Below are 25670 nucleotides of genomic sequence, written 5' to 3'. Positions count from 1 at the left end.
ATAATATATATTAGTTTCTCTTTTGTAAAAAATTCTTGATACATTTTTTATCGCTTGTGAAAGTTCAATCTTTTTAATATCGAGATGAACCTTTTATAATTATTGAGATCTTTTTATAACTGCCAAAAAAACTATATTTTTGAATCTTTAAAAAATTTTCCAAATAACATAAATATATATCCAACTAATTTAATTAGAGGAAGAAGGCGAAATATTTCATATTCGTGTGATTTATTTATGTAAATTAATTTTTAATCAAGTTATAAATTAATCGCACTAATTTCAAATGCGAATATAATTCAATATAACATAAAGTCGAAATAAAATATTTGCATATTCATTTATATCTCGTTAGAGATATTATATCTTTCTTATGCGAAAATATTTGACATTTCCGTCGAGGCAGAGTGACGCTTCGCTTGGACTCGCGGCGGGGATTAACATGCTCATTTGAGGACCCTTGACTTTAGGACAGGTCGCCGGTCCGATACATTAGTACACGGTGAGAAGTAGGTCGATCGATTCTCGTCGACAAAAGTTCGTCGCGTGACGTAACGTGATTTAAGCTCCATCAATTATCGGGGTTACGTGTGCGCGCGTACACAGGCGCTTAATGTATGTCTTTTTCTGCCCTTTTTTTCTTCAATCTCATGTACACGAAGTACTTATATTTTCTGTTCGATGTTTCCTATCGAACGTCATCACGATAGTGTCATTATTATAAAATCGCGTCTTGCAGATAAGCCGTTAGACGTAGAGCTTCACGCAGAGACCTCGATTACATTCGATCGACTTCAATTAATCCGCGGATGTGGCGTACTCGTAATAAATATCGGGCGAGTAATCAAATAGCTCAAAGTCCAGCCTCAGCTTCTCGTACAGCCTTTGCACCGTCGCTCTATTTAATTGACGGAAGTATATCCTGGAAGCGTTGATGTGACCGTTGCTATGCCTCCATCTAGGCTTGATCTTGTCCCGTAATCCTAACTTATTGATGGCGTACACTTGATCTCGCCACAGTGATTCCACCTGCGGAATTAATGATATATTCGCGGAAAGTTTAATACGAAGGGAGAAATTTTTTTATGAAAAAATTTATCACGAATTTAATCTTCTAAAAGATGCGTAAGACATTCGAGGATTGCGCGACAGATGACAAATGGCGATTCCGAGTGCAGGTCACGACATTACTTACATTCGCAATGATGTTGTACTTGACGAGGCACGGCGTGCAATAGAGATAATACGGCATCCAGTGATCATCGCTATAACTTCCGAGATCGGTGTCGATCACGTAATCGACAAACTCTCGAAAGGTCGGTTCCACACCAGCTGGAGAGGGTGTGTTATCGCGTCGGATCACCTGATCCGGTCGTGGTTCCGTGAAATTTTTCCCTGAAGATTTAAGTAAAAAAAAGAAATCATTGAATTTATACATCGCTCTCTGTATTCTTTATAAAGTTAAAGGAATCGGATATTTTTTTGTTTCTTAAAGTTACGAAAAAAAAAGAAATTGATTATGAGATATTAACCAGTTCACTGGTAATGGCCCATATATGGCCAAAAAAAAGTGCCACAACTGGTAATGGCCCATATATGTCCACTATGAATAACTTTGCCAATTTTCAACGGATTTGCATGAAACTTGATACACATTTTTCGGGTCGCTGATGACAAATTTGGGATCGAAATTTTAAAATTCAAAATGGCGGATTTAGTATGGTGAATTAATTTTGTTATTCTATTATTATATTTGTTATTCCATTAGAGAAGATTCAAATTCGATATGTTCAAGTTTGAATGTCTTGAACTAATCCGTTATCTGCGACCAAAAAACGTACCGAGTGTGATATATTTCCATAATGGAATATCAAAGTTAATCACTAGAAACCGCCATATTGGATCTGCCAGTTTAAATCTTGCAATTTTGTCTATAGATTCATCATAAGAGACTCGAAAAACGCGAACACATCGAATTTGATCTTCTCCATAATGAAATAAAATTAGTCCGCCATATTGGATTCGCCATTTTGAATTTTGAAATTTCGACCCTTGATTCGTCACCAGCGACGCAAAAAACCCCTTATAGATAAACTTTCATGTAAAATACGAATTTATTTGCTCTCACCAGTTTTGGCACAAAACGTTGATTTCGGGTGTACCAGTGAACTGGTTAAATATAAATCATTGAATTTTATTCTTATATGCGCGAAGAAAACATATAATGATCGATACTTTTTCCCTCTTTTACTTTCTCGTGACTTACTGCGATACTTCCTCACGATCTTGGCTCCGTACTTGCGATAAAAATGCAGTGTCCCGTGTTCCCGGCCAGCAACACAGTTCTCGAGTTTATCGCGATAGGCGCTCAACAGCCTCTCGAACGGATGTCGAACGACTAAAAGTCGTCTACTCGCGTTTAAGACTCGTTCTGCCTCGGGATACTCGAGTTCCGGTATCGCCCTCCTGGCGATGGTCGACAATTGTTGCTTGCCGTTACTCAACGTCTCCATAGACACATTCATCAATAGGCAGAGATTGTAGAGCCAGGTCGTAGTTCCAGCTTTGTACACCGGGCAATATGATATATTGTGTTCTCTGCGTGGCAAATTGATGTTATCAATAAATTGATATTAATTTAATCGATTTTTCATCATGTCAAAGTGTTCTCTTTTCTTAATGAACCTGTCCATGTAGAAGATGCTGTACTGCGGCGTGGGTGGATGTTTGAACAATGAATCTTCAGCGAGCTTTCGATAGATGCCTAAATTATACTTTTTACATACTCTCTCGACGTTCAACAATCGTCGTGTGTTATCCACTTCAGCTTCGACCTAAAATAAATCGCCAGATTTTTCTCTTAAAATTGGAGAGAATAGTAGATAAAAAGGATCAATTTCTATCTAAAAAAATGTAATATAAATTATACATATAATTTTATGTCTTTAAGATTTATTTTTGATATTTTCAAGATGAACACTAATATTTCCATTTAACTTTAAATTTAATTTAAATTTGAAAAATATTATTACAAGATTACATGTATAACTTGCGTTAACGCTTCTTAAGCAGAAATCGGTTTTGTTTATCTATTACTTTTTTTATTTCTTCATCATCGATATCATTAATAGAATGCACGTGACTCACCAATAGCTTTCTCAGTTCATCGGCGACGGGAAGAGGTTTATCCTCGTTTCCGACAATGATAATAGACAATTTTAACGTCAACAAGATAACACCGAGACAGACGACGATTCGAAGTAACCGAGAGAGCATACGCTTCTGTTGCCTCGACATGATCGAGACACGGTTTGCACTTATTCCGAATTCACAAATATATGATCATCTCGCTTATCCATCACTTAGAACTGTTAGAACACAACGGTAGATTCTCTCTAGAGTTTACAAGACAAATACATTCTCTGCATCTTTTACCAACGCGTCGACTGACCGGTTTCGTATTCACCAATTGTGATGGATCTAGAGTATCACCGGCCCCGAGCTGATCGTTGATACCATCGCGATTATAATTAAGTATCGCTTATAGAATATTTTGAAACTATCGGAACCTTTTAAATAACCGAGTTAATTTTGAGACGATGATTCTTGACGTGAAATGATTTAACAAGGTACAAAGAATGAATAAATTGGCCCGATGTCGATGAATGAAAGTCCACTCCTGAGATTTGAGTGGGGAACGTCATGGCCGAAGACGCCCAGATCGTTCTCCGCATATTAATTCCGTTAGTTCAGCTATTCGAACAAAATCAAATAAATCATATAATTCAAATAAAATCGACACCTATCGCTCTTTCGAGCGGTAACGAGCGATTTTAACGCCAGCGTAGACCAGTTTCGATTAAATCTCTATTATGCTCGCGATACTAATCTATATGTACGAGTATCGTACATCCCGACGACGGTCACGATTGTCACAGGTGCGCCTTATGTTCATTCGGCGAGTAACTTCAAGGTCACTGCACTAGACCTTTTTATGAATGCACGCGCGGCCTCGGCCTCGTCTGCGAGAGGTCTATGAAAATAAATACTGTTATCCCCCGCCCACGCGATCGATTTCTGTAAATCGTTTGTGTATCTGGGAAAACGAATTATGTATGTATCTCCCAACTTTGACTTTTTGCAACACACATCGCTCTGCATAATTGATCTACGATGTCACCTGTAGGTTCTTGGAAACGCGCTACTTTAGACTCAGTTCTCTGTACTAGATAAAAGTTTAATGGAAATCGCGCTATTTATCGTTCGATGTGAATCTTTTAATTTTCCGCATCGAGTATCTTATTTGAATGCTTATAGTCAATTTTTTATATCAAAGTAATATTTTTTTTTAAATTAAATCGGATAAATATCGCTTTATGATTATTGATACGTTATAATTGTGTTTTTTTAATTTCAAGTGAATGAAACCTCGATAATTCCCAAACATATACAAGAACTTTGTTTATTTTCTGAGACTGATTCATAAAAAAATGTATAAATTATTGCCCTTTTTATGCGCAGAATAAAGTCGAGTTTATGCGCGCCAAAGCAAAGTATGCACAGAAAAAGAATAAGTGTCAAATCAAAACTTATATGCTTAAACTAACGCGTTCATGTTTCGTATATACGCAACAATTTATAATCTTCTTAGAAGAATTTGATAATTTTAAATTTCAACAATATTATAATCTTATTTTAATATTGTACTTGTCACCTCAAGAATATATAATTATTTAATTCTACTTTAAGAAAATTATAATCTTTGATTTAAAAATGTTATTTTCTATCTAACATTGTTTCTTTTCCATTCAAGAAAATTAAATCTTAAATCATAAGAATATATTTTTCTCGATTGAACTATATAAAATGGCTTCATTCAAGTAAGCAATTATTCAAGCAATTATATTTTTCTTTAATTAACGCGATATAATCTCATTTCAAGATTTCCATGTTAAAACTAAATATATTTTCAAAACAAGAATGTCCTATTTTTCTGAATATTCCGCGACGAGCGAGGGAGAGGGAGGGTGAGAAACGACGAAAGAGATTTCCTCCCGAGAATTATATCGTGGCCGAGCGCATATAAGAGGGAGAAAAAGTGCAAGAAAATAATTAGACACGTATTGCGTGCCACGTCGCTCGGTCCAGGAAAGCGCCGTTCCCGTGTATATGCAAATCAGCGGCAATTGTACAGCCGCGTTTGCCACATCGCGGTCGAATGCAATTTTCAAGCCGTTCTCTGATTCATCATTAGCGAATTCCGCCAGTCGTTAATTCACCTTCCGCGTCTCGTGTCTCCGAGTGTCGAGAACGCGCGTCGGAGACGCGTTTGAGGCTATTAAAAATAAAAAGGGCGTCGGTTAAGGCTATTAAAAAAAATCTAGACGAAGGAATATTAAAGGAGGAAAAAAGATGCCAAGTCCGGTATCGATTCCGCGGTTATAGAGCTCGATAGAAACACGCGGTGAGAATGCAGATGCACCAACCGGTGCATTGCATTCGGTCTCGCTTTGACGATCAATAATGTCGACTCGTGAATTTCTAGCGACACCGCTCATTCGCTCTCGCGTAATTGAATTTCTTGAATAAAGAGTCTCCTTATATATACTGTAGTTTCATTTTTATTCTTTAACGTAATCAAATTGCGGGCAGGATAGAAATTATGCAAGCAAGATCAAGAGAAATCAATATGTTCGTGATTAAAGATGAATCACGCGAATACAATTCACCTAACTTTTTAATGATTCGAGTATTTGACTAGTTAATTCCAAGAATAACAAGCAAGGCAAATGTGATTTACATTCTTATTAGGAGTAATTAGGGGATTTGCGTGCGAGACGAGTGCAGATAGAAAATATAACGTTGATTATGTATGTAAAATAATCGGTTTTTTTTCGATAAGCCTCAAATATTTCTAAACTAAGAGCTTTTCTCTCTCACGATATCCTCTCATTATCCCTTGTCATTCTTCCAGGACGATTGGCGAGCGAGAGTGAGAGGCCTGGAGAGAGTCGCGTCTGCTTTGCGGACGTCCTCAGCGCTAATCGCGATAGAGTCGCGATTAGGATCGCTCTTGCATGCGGTGCTCGGCAGCGAAAGGAGCTGCCGGGTAGCCGCCGCCGGCTTCGCGGTGGCGAAGGTAAGCTCTCGTAACTTTCGTCAAGATCAACCCTTAATGCGCCGAGATCTCGGCTAATTTATTGCCGCAATTGTCAGCGGATAAGCGAGCCTTGTTATTATGTAATATATATATCGTGTAATAGAGGAGAAATATATCTCCGATAAAGAAGAATCTCGCAAGGATTTCGATATTTTTCAATATCGCTTTCTTCGAATATTTAAGATATTTTGAAAATTATTTTAGATATTTAAGATATTTTTAAAATTATTTTAAATATTTAGGATACTTTTAAAATTATTTTAAATATTTTTAGAATTATTTTAGATATTTAAGATATTTTTAAAATTATTTTTTAATTCAAAAATGTTTAAATTATTTAAATTAATTTTTTTAAATTAGTTAAACGTTTAAATTATTTAAATTAATTTTTTAAAATTAGTTAAAGGTTTTTTTAGTACCGCATATCTCTTTTACTTCCTAATTGGAGCTTATATTATCGATATCCGTATTCAATTGTAGAAACATTTACAATTCCTAAGCAAAGTTACAAGGATACCTATGTGACATGTACATTCTTCTATCTATAAGTTGTACAGGAAACACTTTTAATGCGTAGAAGTAGAATCTATTTTATAATTCTTTCGTAATGTCATAGGTTTATGACGCAGTATAGCGTCAAACATTAACTATATTTCATATTTATGGCACCAACATTCTTAGAGACCATTTTGTATTTCAGATTGTAGTTGCCGGTGTCTCGGAAGACGCGCTAAAAAAGAGATTGCCCCAGCTAGCTTGGGGCCTCGCCAGACAAGGCGGTCCAGCTGCGGCCCAACTTTCTAGGATTGCGATGCTTAGACTGAAACCCAGCCTCCTTCTGGAACAATTACTGCAGCCCCACTGTCTAAGTGCCAGAAACGCCAAAGTAAATCTATTTAACGTAATTTGCGTAATTTATATTTTATTTTTTTTTATTTATATTTATATTTACATTTATATTTATGTTTTTAATTTATATTTATATTTTAATTTATATTTATATTTTAATCTATATTTATATTTTAATTTATATTTATATTTTAATTTATATTTATATTTTAATTTATATTTATATTTTAATTTGTATTTATATTTTAATTTATATTTATATTTTAATTTATATTTATATTTTAATTTATATTTATATTTTAATTTATATTTATATTTTTCGCAATTTTATCTTGAAAACAAAAAATGTAAACTAATCGTTTCCTTCCTACCCGAGTTAAAATCATTTATATTTTTCGCAGACGAGAGAGAACGCGCTGCAGTTGCTGATCTTTTCATTAGTGACATTTCCGAGCACCGAATTCAAACTGGAGACCGTGATTAGTCGAGTGGCCATGATGGTCGCGGATCGTCGACGCAGAGTACGTCAAGCTGCTCTCGATGCACTAGCCGTTTTGGGGCAGATCTACGATTCTGAGGTATTATTTGAAAAACCAAAAAGCTTGCGAAATAAATTAAAATGTTGTAACTTAGCGTTGCACAAAAATATTTTTGGAACCAGCTTATATTTAAGAAAATAATATTTCTGTATCCTATAATATTAATATTTACTTGTCTTTATTTTTTTATATATTAGACAGTTCCGAATGATCTTATCATGTGCTGCATTTATTTCAATAGTTTCAGCTTTAAATTTAAATTTTACTTTTAAATTGTGGTTTTTGAAGTTTTGGTTTCAAGCACGCGAAATTAAATTTGGAGTGATTTCATTTGACAGCGGTCTATTGATGTTATAGGAGGTTCTTGAGGCAGGAAGACGAGCGGCTGAAGGACACGCCGATGCCGAGGCAATGCTGGCCGCCATCAGAGCACGACTAGCCAGGAAGTCGCTACCCCTGGTGTCGGCCGATGGTCTTGTGGTGTACGGTTTGCAAATTTCACCGAGTGTTCAGACCGCTACTGGTAATAATAACCGAGAACAAACGAGAAAAGCGTAATACGTGTAAAATAAAGTTATAGCGAATTACATAATAATGTATTTTAATTAGTATTTTATGTTGATTTTAACATTACAATCATGGAAAAACCATGTAGTACTTGAATTTTTAATGAACGTTTTGAAATTAAATTTGTAGTCTCATATTTAGTCGCGTGACGTTTCGATATAAAACGCAAAGTTTAATATCACTTGATTATCTGCACACTATCGTAGAGCTTATTTTTTAATTACATGTGTTGTATCAATTATCTTCTCCCTCTCTTTCTCTCTCTTTCTCTCTGTGAGGTGAGAATATAATTTATTAATTTTATTTGAAATGCAAAAATGTGTAAACGTTTGGGCGAGAGAACAGAATTATTAATTGACAATTTAAATGTGCATTTATCCTCGATTTTTTTACGATCAGGTCCTGATGTCGATTGGATCGTGGCGGGAAGCGGCTCGGTCTCACCTGGCACCGGTCGCACTAGAGGTCAGATCATCGCCACATCTAGATCAGCGCAAGGAAGAGCATCTCGGTAATTCGGAGAATTATTCATAAAGATCAATTAATGCAAAAGTATATATTTGTGTAAAATCATTAAAATATCGCATTGTTTCTTTTAGGAACGAAAGTATGAACAAACGCGAAGGTTCGTGGATAGAAAGGCCCAATCTCGTCGCTCTTGGTGTGGGTCTACAATCTAAGACCGAACAATCGACCGCCTGGCAGATGTTGCCTTCGCAAACTAACGTAAGATGACCTACATTTTCTATTCTATCTCTCTTTACATCTTCCATACATTATTTTATGGGTCTCATAAAATAACATATGCGTTTAAAGATGGATAAATACTGATAAAACAGAAAAAAAAAATGATATATGTTGCAACTACATTTTTAAAATATTTGTAATTTTATTAACTCTTCAAATAAAAACGATTAATGTGAGTTTAGAGATTTATGTGATATCAGAGAGTTGTACAATGCGCAGATATTTTTATGTATTTCCTAAACAATATGTATAATAGATTGATAGTAATAAATTATAATAGATTGCTGAAAATAGATTATTAATAACTTTTGCCATTAACGGTATTACTTTCATAAAGTGCTATCGATTTCTCGATGCATACAGTGTTTACATAAATATGCCAATTTTTTTCGTCATTATCATTATTCGTCGGGATATTAAGCTTTGCAATGCAAATGCTGAAATATCAAGTACTTAATAAAGCAAGAACGGGGAAAAATGAGATACGTCTTTTCCATAGAGTTTCATTTTGCATATCTTCGTCCGACTCTTTATAATTATTCCTCGTCGAGTGTGAATTGAGTAAAGAGCTTTAAACACGGAAGAGAAACATTGTACTCTTTGCGTGTGATTCAATAATATAATCTTTTCGCAATTTATATTTGCATATCAGTTGATGTTGTCGACGAACGTTTAATATAAATTATCAGGACTAAGATCGCTGATAAAAAATATTCTATGATAAAAATATAAAATGTTCAGCATTTTTAATATTTTACGGTGGTGCGTTCGTTTGTTTCTTGAATCAATTCCGATGGTATGTATGTATACGTCACGGCAGGAGATGGAAAATATTGTCATATATAATAATAGGTTATTGTATAAATTTTTTATTAATTTTTTTTATACGTAAGACTCCATATTTCAAGATATAAAATTTATAATAACGCAATTATGTTATTAAATTTGCGTTTAAATATCGGATCGTGGGAATGTGTCTGTTGCAATGTCGTTGAGGGTTAGAGTATCACCGCAATTTATCGCAAGCTGTATCGATGCCGTATTTAAGTATTTTCGGTTTTATTACAGGACGACAATGAAAATGAGATAAAAGGCTCGAACGGACGGAACATAAATGCAGGTAATGCGATCTTTCCCGAGAGAATCTGATTTAATTAATTAATTTGATTACTTTTAGATGAGTTTTGAAATTGAAGGATAACTTAATTTTCCAGCAACGTTTTCAAACATCACTTTAAGATTAGAAGAGCAATTGCGTTCATCTTACACGCCATTGAATCAGTACGATTTTGTCGAGACAGATGCTAAAAATCACTGGGAGATCTCTGACAATAATTTTGAACAAAAAGCGCGAAATCGTAAAAACGTTAATGAAGTTGCTAAAGAAAAGGTAGGATTCTTATAATAGTATAAAAAATACAAGAAATTTTAAAAAATTCGTTCATTTTAATTAATTTTTTTCATGTAAAATCACTACCTTCCTGTTTACATCACCGTTAGAAAGTATTTTGTTTATAATAAATTATATACAGCATAATATAAAAAAAATAAAAAATTACTTTTTATTATATTGTATTCGTGAAAATATAATATATGCAATATGTGCATATTGTTAATAATAATATACATTTATTAATCGTAAAATATGCAAAATGTGTGTTTATAGGAAAGTACTGCTCTCCGAGGAGAATCTAAGATTCCGATATTATTGTTGACTCGGTCTAAAATAACTTCGCAAAATCGTGAAAAATCCATCAATCTGGAACACATCAATTCTAATTCGCGAAAGCAAGCGAAGGATGCGTTGGATAGCAATAGCAATCGGATAAATTCGCGGCAGGAAAATATTAGGTGAGTATCATTATTGGCATCATTGCGGGAGAATTTATATTTTAAATTAAATTAACACTAGTACGTTAATTACACGCAGATCGTATGCAGCTGCATATCAACGACGGAAACGTCTCCAACAAGAAGGCAGTCAGATTTCGAATCAAACATTCGATTCGCATTGCGGCGGTTATCGTTCTTATGCGAAAGCTTCGGGAATAACAAATAAAGAATATAACGTAAGTTACTTAAAATTTTTTTTCCGTGTAAAAAAGATTACAATTCTAGTGAAAAATTTACAAAACGAGATACTTTTTTTATTAAATATACAATTTTAACTAAATTAAAAAGTGTCACGAATTAAATATTAAATTTTAATATAAAATTTAATGAAAAGATCTGAATGTTAAAAATAAAAAAACGCGTGTATTTTGTAAAAATATATTCAAACTACAATTACACTTATCTCTCTATGGCTTTGCAGAGCGTTTCGGGAAGCAGGGAAGAGATATTCTCAAATGATAGTCATAATTACGGCAGATTTGTGGCCGACGATTTTACGGATAAGAACGAAAACTTGGATCGCACAGGAAGATCTAAACGATTATCTAGAAATATGCAGCAACAGACGCTCGTCGAAATGTGAGTTTTTGACTCAACAATCTTTTCCGATCCGCGAGAATTTTTTCCAGTATAATTGATTTTCGTTTATACAGGTACAGCTCGATTCACGAGCAACAAAGAAAACTTATGGACAGAAACGTGTATCGACAATTACGAACTGCTCCGAATCCATTGACTTGCGTGTATCAGGAATCCGAGCACCTAGAATCACAAGTCCCCGCGGATAACGATAGAAACATGATATATCGGGTAAAATAAATTATTTTATCTTTACTAATTAAAGACAATCTAATTTTCTAATAATAATCTCTCGCTAAGAATTATCGAGGTTTAGACAATTTAATTTTAAATTAGTCTCTTTCGATTTTATAGATTTAAAAATTTTTAATATTTATAAATATTAAAAATTTTAAAACTAAAAATTTTTCATATTTACAAATATTAATTTTTATATGAATCGTGTTGCAGTTAAAAGATTGCAGGACGAAGGATGCGTCGGAGACGGCGGAGCAAAAGACCGAGATGGATCTAGTCTCGTCGGATTCGCAGGAAAACGAGCATTCTCCTGTGGAGAACGCCAGTCCTCATCGCCGGAGACTAAGATCGTTGTCACCTTCGCAGCTCCATCGATCGCGACAGTTTGTCAAGCTGGCCTCCAGCAGATTTCACGCCGCGTCGATGTACGACATGTGAGTCTCAAAATTAAAGTTTACGTTCTCTTGAAATAAAGTCGCGTCGATCGAAATAAACACGCCATCGGACGGGCCGGCTTGAATTTTTTTTTATTTTAAGCTCTCGAGAGCACACAATTCCAGACAGGATCGATTCTGTCCTAAAATAACTGCGAGCGAGATGCCCGGTTTATCGGTCACCGGCTGAAATGATATGCGTAATAATAAACGTTTCTCTCCGGACCTTCGTGTTTCAAATTCCATGTAGAAAAACGGACTAACATGCGATACAACTTTGCAACTTGCGATAATTTTTTTGCATCCGAATAAAAGAAATTGTCCTGATAGGAACAAGAGAATATTGTATTAATTACAGAGATATTACATACATGCTCGAGATAATAGGGAAGGCTGTAAGGGCTCTGCACAAGGTGCGCGACCTCGTATTTCGCTTAATCTCGATCTCGTCACGTGATATACATTATTTCTTAACACACTTAATGCGACACCTGGTAAGATCCAAATCGCCGATAGACGGTGAATTATTTCAGGTCGGCGAAAATCGCATGTCGACGATCTTTCAAATTGATAAACACTCCCGATCAAATTTTTAAATTTATAAATCCATCCTTCCGTCGAGATCGTGAACTAATATTTGATGAGCGAACAATTTTAACCATTCGAATTGGCCTTCGATTTTATATTGGCATTCGGTGGATAAAATTAAAGGAAAAAAAATGTCTGGCTCGCGCGCGAAGGAACGTGCGTGCGATATGACAGAAAAAAAAATTCGAGAGAGAGAGAAAGAAAGAGAGAAATTTTTCTTCGCACAGAAATGATATGACTGGAAATTTATAGTACCTGAATATACATAGCTTAACGACGAGTTATATGCGCAATGTGTACACATCATGCGGGACTGTTGTAGATTGTCAAAACGCCTTACAGCGCTATCGTCCGTTCTCCTTCTCGTTGAATATTTTATGTTTAGGCGAGCACGCAGCGATCGCTATTCAATATTGCCTATCCCGAGATATTTACATAAATGCGAATACGACAGAATAACAGAGAAGCTCATATTTTGTACGTATTGTGTGAAAAAGCAAAATTTTTTAAAATAGATTATCTTTAATTTTGCACACATATACAGGGTAGAGCAACAGTTTTGGAATAGCTAAATATCTCAGAAAATATTAATTTTTTGAAAAAATAGTTTAGACAGAAAAAAATGGATTAATAAAATCTATTAGCTGATGGTATTTATTTGACTTTGGGATGACCTTGAAAAGCGCGGTCAAGGTCACCATAAAAATCTTAAATGGCAATCCCTATTTTTTTATTACATATTCTTGTAGCTCATCTCGAGAGCTTTCCAAAACACTATAATTAAGTTAGTTTTTATTAAGTACTTTTCGAGTTATGAGGCTTGAAATCATTTCTTAATTTTACATAAATCATAAAATATCTTGTAAAATATTCATTTTTCGATTATCTTACCTTAATACTTTTATGTACAAAATAATGAGAGAAATCAATTGGTATAAAGAAAAAACATAGTTGTTTTTAAGAAAAAATATGGAATTGTTAATTGCAAATTACATATTTTTTCTTAAAAACAACTATATTTTTTCTTTACACCAATTGATTTCTCTCATTATTTTGTACATAAAAGTATTAAGGTAAGATAATCGAAAAATGAATATTTTACTAGATATTTTATGGTTTATGTAAAATTAAGAAATGATTTCAAGCCTCATAACTCGGAAAGTACTTAATGAAAACTAACTTAATTATAGTGTTTTGGAAAGCTCTCGACCTCAGCTATAAGAATATGTAAGAAAAAATAGGAGTTACCATTTAAGATTTTTATGATGACCTTGACCGCGCTTTTCGAGGTCATGCCAAGGTCAAATAAGTACCATCAGCTAATCGTCTTTTTTAAGCCATTTTTTTCTGTCTAAACCACTTTTTCAAAAAATTAATATTTTCTGAGATATTTAGCCGTTCCGGAACTTTTGCCCTTCTCTGTATATAAAGTTTATAAAATTTTCCAATATTAATTTCGTTAAACTTTTATCACATCTACAATATATTTATATAATTTCAATAAATATTTTTCTCTTAAATATTTTAATTAAAAAATACGAAAATTTCTTGGAATATGATTCTACACGTGAATCATTGTTTCTTCTAAAATAAGGCAAGAGGAATTGCACGATGACGTATGAGACAATCGAAAATTTCGTGTGCTAGCAATTAAAATTATTTTCACCGAAGAAAGGATGAATAATAATCTCGCTATCAGATTCGGATAAAATTTAAATTTAAATTAAAAGATAGGGATGTATGTGGGAGGAGGTCAGACGTGTCTATATATATAATATGGCAAAACGTACACTATGGAAGGTGAAACGACAGAACTGACCAAAGGCGTGATACCAAAAATATACATATTTTTATATACTTATATTATTTAAAATTATTAGACCATACTTTTTAATATATGTTTTTGTATTCTATTCATAATTATGTAATTTATATTTTTCATAAATAATTTGTGTGCAACTATGAGAATCAAACTCTTATTTGTATATATTTTAGGTACGTCATACATTTGAACAAAAAAAGGACTTGAAGTGGTTTGGCTGATAATATGCAATGAAAACGAACATATTAGTTATTATCTAATAAATGTTCATTGTCAAATTTCTAACATGTTCGTTTTCACTTTATACTTCCAATCAAACAGCTCCAGTCCTTTTTTTGTTCAAATGTATGACGTAAAGTACATAGTAAAGATAGAGATGTATGTGGGAGGAGGTCAGACGTGTCTATACGCCCATTTGGTCAACAAGCGACAGAATCCATCCGCGGTAACGGCATGGACGTATATCCTGTGAAGAGAGCATTCACACTTTTCAGCCCAACGAATAATTGCTGGAAGACAATATTCGGGGACTAGAAATATATGAGGTGCAAATGGCTGGAATCATCGGGAATCGAACAGAGAATCTTTCGCTTTCCGGGCAACTGCTCTAAACCACTGAGCTATCCAGACCTCACACCTAATGAGCTCTTTAACTTTTGCCCATATAACATAAGCCCTTTTACTCCTGTAGGGACATATATGTCCCGGTGATATCTCATAAGTAATTTTGTTCGTCTTGTACTTGTTGAACCTTTTTTCTCAATACCTAACCCATAGAATTATAAATTTCCAAAAATCAGGAGTGAAAGGGTTAACACAATGATATGCGACTCTAGAACGATGTTGGCATCTCGCTCAATGGATGCAATGCTGATTGTTGGAGGACCCCTGAAAGGTCGCTCGCTGACCAAATAAGTGCTGGTAGAAGTATTCGTTACTGGCTTTCCGTAAGAAACGACACCGACGAGCACAATGTCATAAAGTGACCACATTCCTCAAGATCCCTAGTAAATAACAATATCCCTACTGTGCCAATAACAACCCTAAATAAGGCCATGGCAAGCCTCCTTGCGAAATTATAAAAAATTTAATCTAAATTCCAAGACTTATAAAGAAAAGCGTCAAAATGCGGTTAACACCTGCCTCAATCTCCTTTAACCGCGTTTCACCCGGATCGCATGACTCAGTCTGACAGCTCTTTCTTCTCGTGACCGCGAGGGGAAAAGGGTAAGTTATGGTCAGCCTAGCTCGTAGTCTCGTAAAGGGGAAGGAAAAGGGCAATTTGTAAGAATGGTATTCGAGCATACACGTAAAACAAAAGAGAGAGAAAAATAATGTCACTATATTTATTGTCATTATATTTTATATTTTTTTTAATTCCCATAAAACTGGACGTTTAATTTCGAGTTACGTTGCATTTACATACGAGTCCGTCACATTTACATTTCACCGCTCTTGTTCTCTTATTCTCTATATTTAAGTATTTTTTTACACGGTTTGCTTTGATAAGAAAAGAAAACACATTTCAAATTCATAGCCCATACATTGTTATCTCTTCCTCCGCGGTTAAATAAACAGGACTGTATAGAGGGGGGAGGAATCGCCGGGGGGGGAGGCAAGAGGGGGCGAGCGGACACGGCGCCGGGGGCGACGTGGGGGTGGCGGTCAGCGTCGGGACGCTCGCCGTCTCTACTACGTGCCACAGTCGTGCGTACGTCGTCGATTGTCGAGCGTGTCGTGACCCTCGTACGCGATGCTACGCCTCCTCGGACACCACCTTCTCGTCGCTCGTCGGTTTCGATATTTTTTTTTCACCTTTCGCGAAATATTCGTACGCGCCACGCGAAATTGTTAGACCCGAAGATCATGTGCGCGCGCGTGTGTCGTCAACCTCTGTCATCTAAGTCGAGTTGCAACCGCATCCCCGAGTGCACCCGAGTGTGTGTATATTCGCGACGTACACGTGGATTCGTGGGGCGTATTATGCAAGCGGCTCGCCCTTGAAAAGTCGCCTCTTCTAGAGATGGTAGCGCGATGAGCATCGCAATCTCGATCGAATCGTCGCTAGTTCGTAGGATAATTGCGAATTTCGATCGTGCGAAAATACATGTCGCGATTTAATCGGATCGAACGACTCGGCAAAGTTAAGGCTGTGAAAAAATAAGTAGATGCAAAAACGCGAATAATAGGAGAGGGAAATTAAAATACGAGTAGTAACAATGAACATTAGAGAAATTAAAATACGATGAATAAAAATAATAATAATAATGAGGGACAAATAATGAAATGGACAGAGGCGAGAAGTGATAAGAGCATGTCAGTCGTTTGAACCTCGGAATGCGAGTTTCTTGGACATCTAATCGATAATTAATCGCTGTCACGATCTAACACGAGTTTCTGCGTCCTGTGGCTCGAATTATTTTGCACATTTCACGACACAGAGCTAGTGTTTGTCATTAGTATCGATTGATTCCTCGGAGCTCGCGCGCCCATTTCTCCTTTAAAAAGCGTCGAGGCGTCGTGATATTTAATGTTTTGCCATCGCATGTGCAACGCGCTACCATCTCATCATTATATTACACGATATTATAAAATTACAAAGTAAAAAAATGGCTCGGAGATTAAAAAATCGAATTAGAAAATTGGTAGAGCGAATAGAAATCATTAGAAGTCATTTAATTAATAACAGAAGCGACCTCTCTTCACGTACGAGGGTTCACACGACATGATCGACGAACGATGGATTGTCCTAAGTGAATGAATACAAATTAGTACGATGAAGATAGGACGACAAGTTGCCGAACCATGAAGCCGCGCTCGCTGAAAATCAGCTGATCGACTGCGATAAGAACCTTCGAACGGGACCGGTGACGGAGGAAGGATGATCCTCAAGTTTTGCGCGTGGCCGAGCGAGATGAAGGAGGAACGCAAGATCGCGGATGCTGTTCTCCGTTGTTGCCCGTGCGTTTTCCGATGCCGGAAATCGGTCGGCGTCGACAACAACGACGAGGATGATGGTGTCGCATCTGTCTCGACTGTCATCACCACGGTGACCACGCCGGTCATTGCCATGAGGCTGAACCGAAACAGCGACACGGTGTACGTTGTTTGTCTCGTCGACGAATTGAGATGACGTTTTTTTCAATAGTTTATGGGGGAGGGGGAATAAAAACATATATGTAGCGTAATTCGTAGAAAAATATAAAATAAATATAAAATAAAATAAATATATAATAAATATATAATAAAATAAAAGTAAATATAAAATAATAATTATTATTATTAAAAAACGATAAAAAAGACGCTCTTGGAAGAGATGACGCTTTTCGAATCTTTATTAAGAGAGAAATAAACTTGAGATGACATTTCTTCGATAAATTTATGGGGGAGGGGAAATAAAAACATACATGTAATTCGTAGAAAATATAAAATAATAATAATTAATATTAAAAAACGATAAAAAAGACGCTGTTGGAAGAGATGACGCTTTTCGAATCTTTATTAAGAGAGAAATAAACTTGAGATGATATTTCTTCGATAAATTTATGGGGGAGGGGGAATAAAGACATACATGTAATTCGTAGAAAATATAAAATAATAATAATTAATATTAAAAAACGATAAAAAAGACGCTGTTGGAAGAGATGACGCTTTTCGAATCTTTATTAAGAGAGAAATAAACTTGAGATGATATTTCTTCGATAAATTTATGGGGGAGGGGGAATAAAGACATACATGTAATTCGTAGAAAATATAAAATAATAATAATTAATATTTAAAAACGATAAAAAAGACGCTGTTGGAAGAGACGCTTTTCGAATCTTTGTTGAGAAAGGAATAAACTTGAGATCGATTAAAAGAAGAAAGGGAGAGGAAGAGAAATAACGTGATTCGCGAAAATAATTTTTAATATTGAGAAACCTTAAAAGCGCCTTAAATAATATCTCGTAATAATTTTTAAAAAATATCGATTCGATTAAAAAAGTCGCCATAGGTCAATAGGTGTGGAGAGAACGTCCGATAGAATTAATATATTCAAGTATAAAAGAACACACGTTGGCCTTTCTCGTCAATCGCGATACGTGTGCTATTTTATTTACCGCACCGCTGATTCGTAATTCCACGATACCGACGCGATTCAACTTGCAAGCATACATGTATATGCGGCTCGTGTAAAAATACTACTTTGCGCGAACGCGCGCGAGGCACCGCTACTAAAATATTAATATGTTCGTAGGACAAGCCATTGCGTAGAAACTTTCGAGTCGATTTCTATTTATGCATTTTTTTTGCAGCGATAAAGCGGTAAACGAGGAGGAGTACAATGCACGGAACAAACGTCACTTATCGTCCGAAGCGAATAACTACCACGTGCAAAGTTCGAACAAGGAGGAATCCCGGTACCAAGGTATATATTAGTAATTCTATTCTTCCCAAAAGCATCCACTGCGACCACGAAACACTCTGTTATTTTAACTTAATTTTTATTTCCATTTTTTAATTAAACAAATTAGACTTTCTTCTTCTTATTATGTTTGATTGCGATAAAAAAAATAATCACTGCTCTTTGGAGACTTTTAACTTCTGGATGTTGATTTTTTTTCGATATTTAATAAAAAATATGATACAATGGCGGATCGATTAAAAATTAGACTCTCTTCTTTTTATTATGTTTGATTGCGATAAAAAAAATAATCACTGCTCTTTGGAAACTTTTAACTCCTGGATGTTGATTTTTTTCAATATTTAATAAAAAATATGATATACTGGCGGATCGGTTAAAAGTTGCACTTGCGATTGTCCATCTTACTCGAGGGTGGATTAGGGGACTTCGACTTGACAGAGATGTTAAACGATAACGCGATGCCGAATAAACTGCTGAATGAAGCTTTTGGCACGCGCGCAGCTGAAATTACGATGGAAATGGAGCGAGAGGTTCTTCACCTCGTCGTGCATACATATAGAGAGCTTTCGTTAGACTTAGCCGGTAATCAATATTCCACTGGTCAAGTCTAACGTAGGGTCGAATCGCGCGCGTTGCATCCTACGAAAAGTCAGATCGATAGTTCATTTATCCAAATCATTTGGAAGATATTATCATATTTGGAAGTTAACTTTTGTTATCATTTATACGAATTTGTAAAGAGTATCTCACGGAAGAGAGAATCAAGTTTTTTTTTATAAAGAATAAGAATATAATTCAATTTTTTCTACTTAACAAAGTGTAACATAAATTATATGCATAGGAATTTTGATCATTTCTCCATGATTTTAGGAGGGCAAAAATGTTGCTACCATATCCAGCGACTCAGAAAACATGTATAATATTACGTGTATAATTTGCATCACATTTTTCAAGCAGAAATTAGCCCATTTTTTTCTCTCTTCAACTTTATGAACGAACCAAACGTTCGATCAATCTCTTCGACAAGTGAAAAAATTCGTAATGCCTCTGAATTGTCAGAGTTTCTGCGTTCCTTCTCAGTCGGCGAGCGTGTACACGATCGCCCCAAAAGCGCGAGCAGCTCGTCGTCGGACGTTTCCAGGAGTGATGGACGAGAAATCGACGAGAATCAGGATGCTGCGGCGCTACGGGATTACAACGATAACAGCGATAACAGCAGATCGTCGACTCCACGAAGCCAGGACGACGATCCAGCGTTCGACGTTATCACGACGAATCGTCAGAGCGTTCGCGACGACGTCGACTCCTTTTTCGTAAGAAATGTCTTTTCAGATTATTTACCTTTGTCAGTATTTTTTTGACTGACAGCGTGTCTCAATAAATCCCTAATAACGAATTTGCTACCAGCAAATACATAATTTTCACACATACAGGGTAACTCACCGTCGATGAAGATTAATAATTCGATGATAGATTTTTTCGCATATTTGGAGTCGTTACTTCCTCAGCGAAAATTTAACGATCGGCGTTTGTCACTTGACGCCACATTTTATTTTCCAACATTAAATATCATGGTAATTAAACGTTAAATTAGAAATTCGCTGAAAGTCTACTTGAGAAATTGACTGAAAGTTAACTGATTCTTATATATGTAATTAATATATCTAATTAATAGGCATTTCTTTTTTAAAATTGTTTTTTTATTTTTTTCTAATTTCTCTCTCTTTATTATACAGGGTGTCCCATTTTTAAAAAATTGTTAATTGCGAATTACATATTTTTTCTTAAAAACAACTATGCGTTTTTTTTTACACCAATCGATTTCTCACATTATTTTATGCGTAAAAGTATTAAGGTAAGATAATCGAAAAATGAATATTTTACAAGATATTTTACGGTTTATATAAAATTAAGAAATCATTTCAAGCCTCATAACTCGAAAAGTACTCAATGAAAAAATACTTTATTATAGTGTTTTGGAAAGCTCTCGAGATAAGCTACAAGAATATGTAATAAATAATATGAGGTTCCATTTAAAAAATTGAAGGTAACCTTCACGTGACCTTCAAGTAACTATTTAAGGTCAAATTAATGACACCATCTTATGTTCCCCTTGAAACCATACAACTTTTGTCTGAAATATTTTTGCTGAAAATGCTTCGTTGAAGAATTATCGAGGTGCGTTTTTTAAAATGGGACACCCTGTATAAGATTTTAAAGGCATCTAAAGAAAAAAATACTATCATTAAATATTAACATATATAAAATTTAATATGAGAAGATTTTTTTAGACTTTTTGCTTGTTGAATCAAATGATATTATTTACTGAATATTTTTTTCTTAAAATATTCCTATACAACGCAAATAATCCGGATAATCTCCTTGAATAATTTCAGACGCCGTTGGATACTAACAAAGTGGAATACCCGATTGACATGACAAACATACCGGACGAGACGTCGAAGGAATGGAACAACGAAGATGAGGCGAAGCCGATGAATCGAATCGGATCAATTTCGAGACATTCGACTCACGGGGAGCTAATCACCGTAAACGAGAATCGCAGCGGAAGCACGGAGAGCAGTTGCGACGCGCAGTCGGAAGATGTTAGATCGAGCGCGAGAAGAAGATCCATTGTATCCGTGATTCCGAACGAACGCCTCCTACCCTACGAGGATTCAAAGATAGTCAAGGAATCGCTGCAATCGAAAGTTGCGAGTCCTAAAAAGTCGGAATCGCTGTACCGGTCGCCTGAGAATCGCAGCATCAATAACTCACCGATCTCCAACTCGCCGACCAAACGGAATTCTCGTTGCAATTCGCGCAATTTGGTTAGTAGACTGTAGGTCAGTTTCACCATCTCCGGTTAACTTAATCGGCCGATTAAATTTGTTATCAGAATTGCCAACCACAAGATGTCAATTAATCTACTCTTGTATTTAATAATGCTTTTAATTAATTTTACATACTTATTTAATATTATATGCTCGTGGCAATAACAATATTACACACTCACTTCACAGCTGCTAATATGTATAATAAGATGTCTATGAGTAAAAATTAGTTTAAGTTTTGTAGTTGGCAATTCTTAAATTTAATCGGCCAATTAAGTTAACCGGAGATGGTGAAACTGACCCAGTGAATCATAGAAAAATTGATTATCATTATCGATCCATTTTCATCACGAATTTGAATAATAATTGTAAGTACAATTAAAAAATTAGTGCGTTTACAAATTATTAAATTTACTTTACTTTTATAAATTATTAAATATATTTTACACCAATTATTAAATTTACTTTAATTATTAATTTATCAAACTTTATTTTATAAATTACTAAATTTATTATATTTTATAAATTAATTTATTTGTGGTAAAAAATATATATCTGTACATATATGTTAATTTAATATTTAATCGTTTGGATATTAGGTCGAGAATTCCAGGGATTCCAGCGAGGAAAGAATAGTCGCTTCCACAGTACCTGACGAGGATGCTTCCATTCAATCGTTGGATACCATCGCTCGCCCACCCATAGACATCAGTATGACCGGTGATTCACCAGCGATTATCATCGCATCGAGGCCTCATTCTCATGAGACTGTCGAGGATCCCGAGAACTCGCGTAATAAGATTCACACACAGGAGGTAAGAAATCACACACATAGTTTCTTGTAAGAAGATATTAATCGACTAATTTACGTAATTATGATTTCAGTCTACGGAAGAAGAATCCAGCGTAAACGATACCTTGGAAGATAGGCAAAGTAAAGACAGCACGAGTGAAACGAACACCGAACCGGGAATATTGAAGATCGAGGTACAGCTTATAAAAAAAAATATACTTTCATACATATAATAAAATATTCTTATTTTTCGTAAATTTGTTATAATTCATACATGTTTCTCATTAACAAGTAAATCTTTGTTAATGACAGACGTGTATGAATTATAACAAATTTGCGAAAAAGCGATACAAGTCATCACAATATAACATTTGTTACATTTTTTGGACACAGTCTGAATCTGTGGAAGCTGTCGAGTCGCGTAGAAGAATCGCCTCGAAAGTACCGATACGCGGCATCGGTAGATATCGAGCTCCTTCCAATAAAAGAGCTTCTCCAATCGAGAAGCCCTCGGAAAAATCCAAGCGGATGGTACAACAGTGTTTCACGCAAATCGATAATAAAGACTGGTAAGCATCTTATAAAATCTAAATATCGGCTATTAAAATGCGCGATAAATATTCTCGCATTCTATATAAACATATATATGAGATTTTGAGTTTTTAAGTTTTTAGGTTTTTATGTTTTAGTTTTATGTTCTCAAATTTTAAAAGTTAAAGTTAAAGAAAATATATATTATAATATATATTATAAATATATATTTTAAAATATATATTATAATATAATATAGTATAATATATATTATAAAATATATATTATAAATATATATTATATTCTCAAATTTTAAAAGTTAAAGTTAAAGGAAAGTTAAAGTTTAAGTTTCAAGATTTCAAGATTTTAAAGATTTAAAGATTTAAAGATCCAAAGGAATAAAAACTGAATTTATAGTTTAATCACATGATAAAATGTGTATAAATATAAGTATAAATATTGTAAAGATTGATGTATTAAACAGGAAGTCTATCCTAAGCCGAAAGGCAAGGATTAGTGGATAATAATAATATAAACATATATATTTCAGGGAAATAACTATGAAGGGTTTGAAAAGCCTATCTCAGATCTCGAAGCAGCATCCGGAGTGTCTGGACGCGTGCGCGGCCGGAACAATAGGTAGACTTTTAGGGCGACATATAAAGAATCTTCGTTCGCAAGTGGCACGTGCCGCGTGTCTCGCTGCCAGCGATGTCTTCAGCTCGCAGATTCGGGGCATCGATCAGGTAGATATATCGTGATCGTCCACGAGAATAAATAATAGTGTCTTAATTAGTGATAAAGAATTCCATTACATTCCTAAACACATGTCGATCTATCAATCATTGACCATCGATCGACGAATCCGTTGCATGGATTAAATGTATATATAATTCTGATATCGCTTTTGTCTCTTATTTAACATTTATCATTTTTGTTGAACTTTCGATCCATCTTTTTCGCAGGATCTGGAAGATATAGCTGGACCGTTGCTTCAAAGGACGGCCGATACGAACCGATTTCTTCGAGCTGATAGCAACGCAGCCCTAGATCAGATGGTGCAACATCTTCCTCCTCATAAAACCATCAGTATCATATTTCGTGGGGCAAGGTAAATTTAAAATTTTATATTGTTAGAAAATATTTCTATTCTTTATAATTCTCCAATTATTTTCTAATTATTTTTCGCTTCTTAATTGTTCTGTTGCAGCCACCAAAACGCTATTGTACGCGCAGCAACCGCTCGACTGCTATCCAACATCACCGATCGCATCGGACCAGATCATGTTATGATCTTACCACGTGACATAAGAGATAAGCTGTTAAATACAGGCGCGAAATTGTTAATGGACGGAAATCTAGACGCCAGGTAAATCACTTTTATCATTCTTTTATTCTCACATCTAAAATTATTATTCCTAGCAATTAAAATTTTTATCAAAATAATAAATATTTAATAATGTTAAAATAATAAATAAATTTTTAGAAATCATGCAAAAAGGATGTTTCGATGCCTGACTCGCTGCGAGGGATTTCGAAAAGCGCTGACGGACGCGGTGCCCGAAACGACATTGAGACATATCGACAAAACCATGAAGACTCTGTAACTCCAATTGTTCCGTTCGACTAAATCTACATAATATTATTCAGCTTTTTTTGCCCAGTTGCCTCATCATTGAACAAACTATTCCAGAAGACTGCTTTATTATGCAGAAACATTTTAATGGTCCGTTTTGAAAACCGATTTAAGGCATAAACGAGAATTTTTTACAGCGTATACCGAGACAAGCAAGCAGCCGTTTCTCCCCTGCTCCCCTTTGTATATTTTCCTTTTGAAAATTAAATAGAACAAAGTGATGTGATTTTTAGTGATTGTAATGTCAGGAAAAACGAGAGAGAACTCGAGAGGAGAGAGCTCATCTCGTATCACAACTTTTGTCTCCTTTCTCTCATCAATGAACTCGGCGAAGTTTTGATACTTGTAATTTTAATATATACGCATATATATTAGTTTTTATATGATTGTATAAAGAATGTGCACTTTGGCATAAGTGCGTTTGAAGAACTGTAGTGCCTTCGTATTGGTGATTATTGAAATTTTGTGATCGCAATTTTAGCTCAATTCTAGCGCTCGTGACGTAAATTGTGTCGAAGAAAAGAAAGAAACATTTTTGTCTCACTGTTGTCTTCACCAACTCTACATTAACGAGTTGCAGGAAGAAAAAATATAAGATATATTTGAAGAAGAGAGATCATTGCCGACAGAGCAATAAATTTGTTTCGGAATCGACGATGCTTTCGACGTGAATCGAAAGTTTAAATTCGTTAGTTCGATACCATAATTGTTTGTAAATCCAATTGTAACTTTCTAATATATAATATACTCTAAACGCTACAAAGAAAAATATCGACGAATGTTGACTAATTCAATTTTTAATTCATGTGATGGATATCTTTAACAAGAAAAATAAATATATGATCATATCTATATATAATATTACGTAATTACTGTTTATACAATAAATCAATAACAATATATCGTTACTTACAAATTATTATTGTTAAGTTTCATTAAACCCGCGCAACAAATTCTTATAAGTTCTTGTCTAGTGGGCTGAACAATACCTAAATCTAAAATATTGATAAACAATGGATTTCTTTTAGACTCTTTTTCGTTTTCTTTAATCCAGGA

General features: G+C 34.9%; 2 protein-coding genes across 3 annotated transcripts in view; one reads left to right on the top strand and one right to left on the bottom strand.

Annotated features, from left to right (window-relative positions):
* Positions 1-25522, top strand: part of LOC145967257 (uncharacterized) — a 32595-nt gene extending 7073 nt beyond the window's left edge. Inside the window, exons 5-28 of one of the 2 annotated variants that reach the window (XM_083091968.1) lie at positions 5975-6139; positions 6861-7046; positions 7411-7587; positions 7906-8071; positions 8515-8626; positions 8715-8841; positions 9931-9982; positions 10077-10252; positions 10529-10713; positions 10793-10931; positions 11177-11334; positions 11409-11565; positions 11785-12005; positions 18711-18823; positions 19880-20133; positions 20254-20394; positions 21217-21651; positions 22254-22469; positions 22540-22641; positions 22841-23016; positions 23529-23724; positions 23944-24089; positions 24189-24347; positions 24465-25522. In XM_083091968.1, the coding sequence (XP_082948094.1) occupies positions 5975-6139; positions 6861-7046; positions 7411-7587; positions 7906-8071; positions 8515-8626; positions 8715-8841; positions 9931-9982; positions 10077-10252; positions 10529-10713; positions 10793-10931; positions 11177-11334; positions 11409-11565; positions 11785-12005; positions 18711-18823; positions 19880-20133; positions 20254-20394; positions 21217-21651; positions 22254-22469; positions 22540-22641; positions 22841-23016; positions 23529-23724; positions 23944-24089; positions 24189-24347; positions 24465-24585 (4080 nt within the window). In that variant the 3' untranslated portion in view covers positions 24586-25522. The remainder of the gene's footprint in view (positions 1-5974; positions 6140-6860; positions 7047-7410; positions 7588-7905; positions 8072-8514; positions 8627-8714; positions 8842-9930; positions 9983-10076; positions 10253-10528; positions 10714-10792; positions 10932-11176; positions 11335-11408; positions 11566-11784; positions 12006-18710; positions 18824-19879; positions 20134-20253; positions 20395-21216; positions 21652-22253; positions 22470-22539; positions 22642-22840; positions 23017-23528; positions 23725-23943; positions 24090-24188; positions 24348-24464) is intronic. The other variant, XM_083091977.1, reaches the window with a different exon arrangement.
* LOC145967304 (carbohydrate sulfotransferase 11) lies at positions 2-3695 on the bottom strand. Its single transcript, XM_083092075.1, has 5 exons — positions 3148-3695; positions 2686-2834; positions 2267-2598; positions 1196-1395; positions 2-1029 (listed from the first exon to the last, which is right to left on the bottom strand). Exons 1-5 carry the CDS (start codon positions 3295-3297, stop codon positions 799-801), a joined length of 1062 nt encoding a protein of 353 aa, XP_082948201.1. The 5' UTR covers positions 3298-3695; the 3' UTR covers positions 2-798.
* Positions 25523-25670: the final 148 nt, after the last annotated feature.

This window comes from Camponotus vicinus, unplaced genomic scaffold (genome assembly GCF_025532165.1).
Source record: "Camponotus vicinus isolate PSW18456_S1 unplaced genomic scaffold, iyCamVici1.0 SCAF_1, whole genome shotgun sequence".
NCBI lineage: Eukaryota > Metazoa > Arthropoda > Insecta > Hymenoptera > Formicidae > Camponotus > Camponotus vicinus.
Note: the sequence above shows the minus strand (reverse complement) of the source record. Positions and strands in the feature narration are given on the sequence as shown.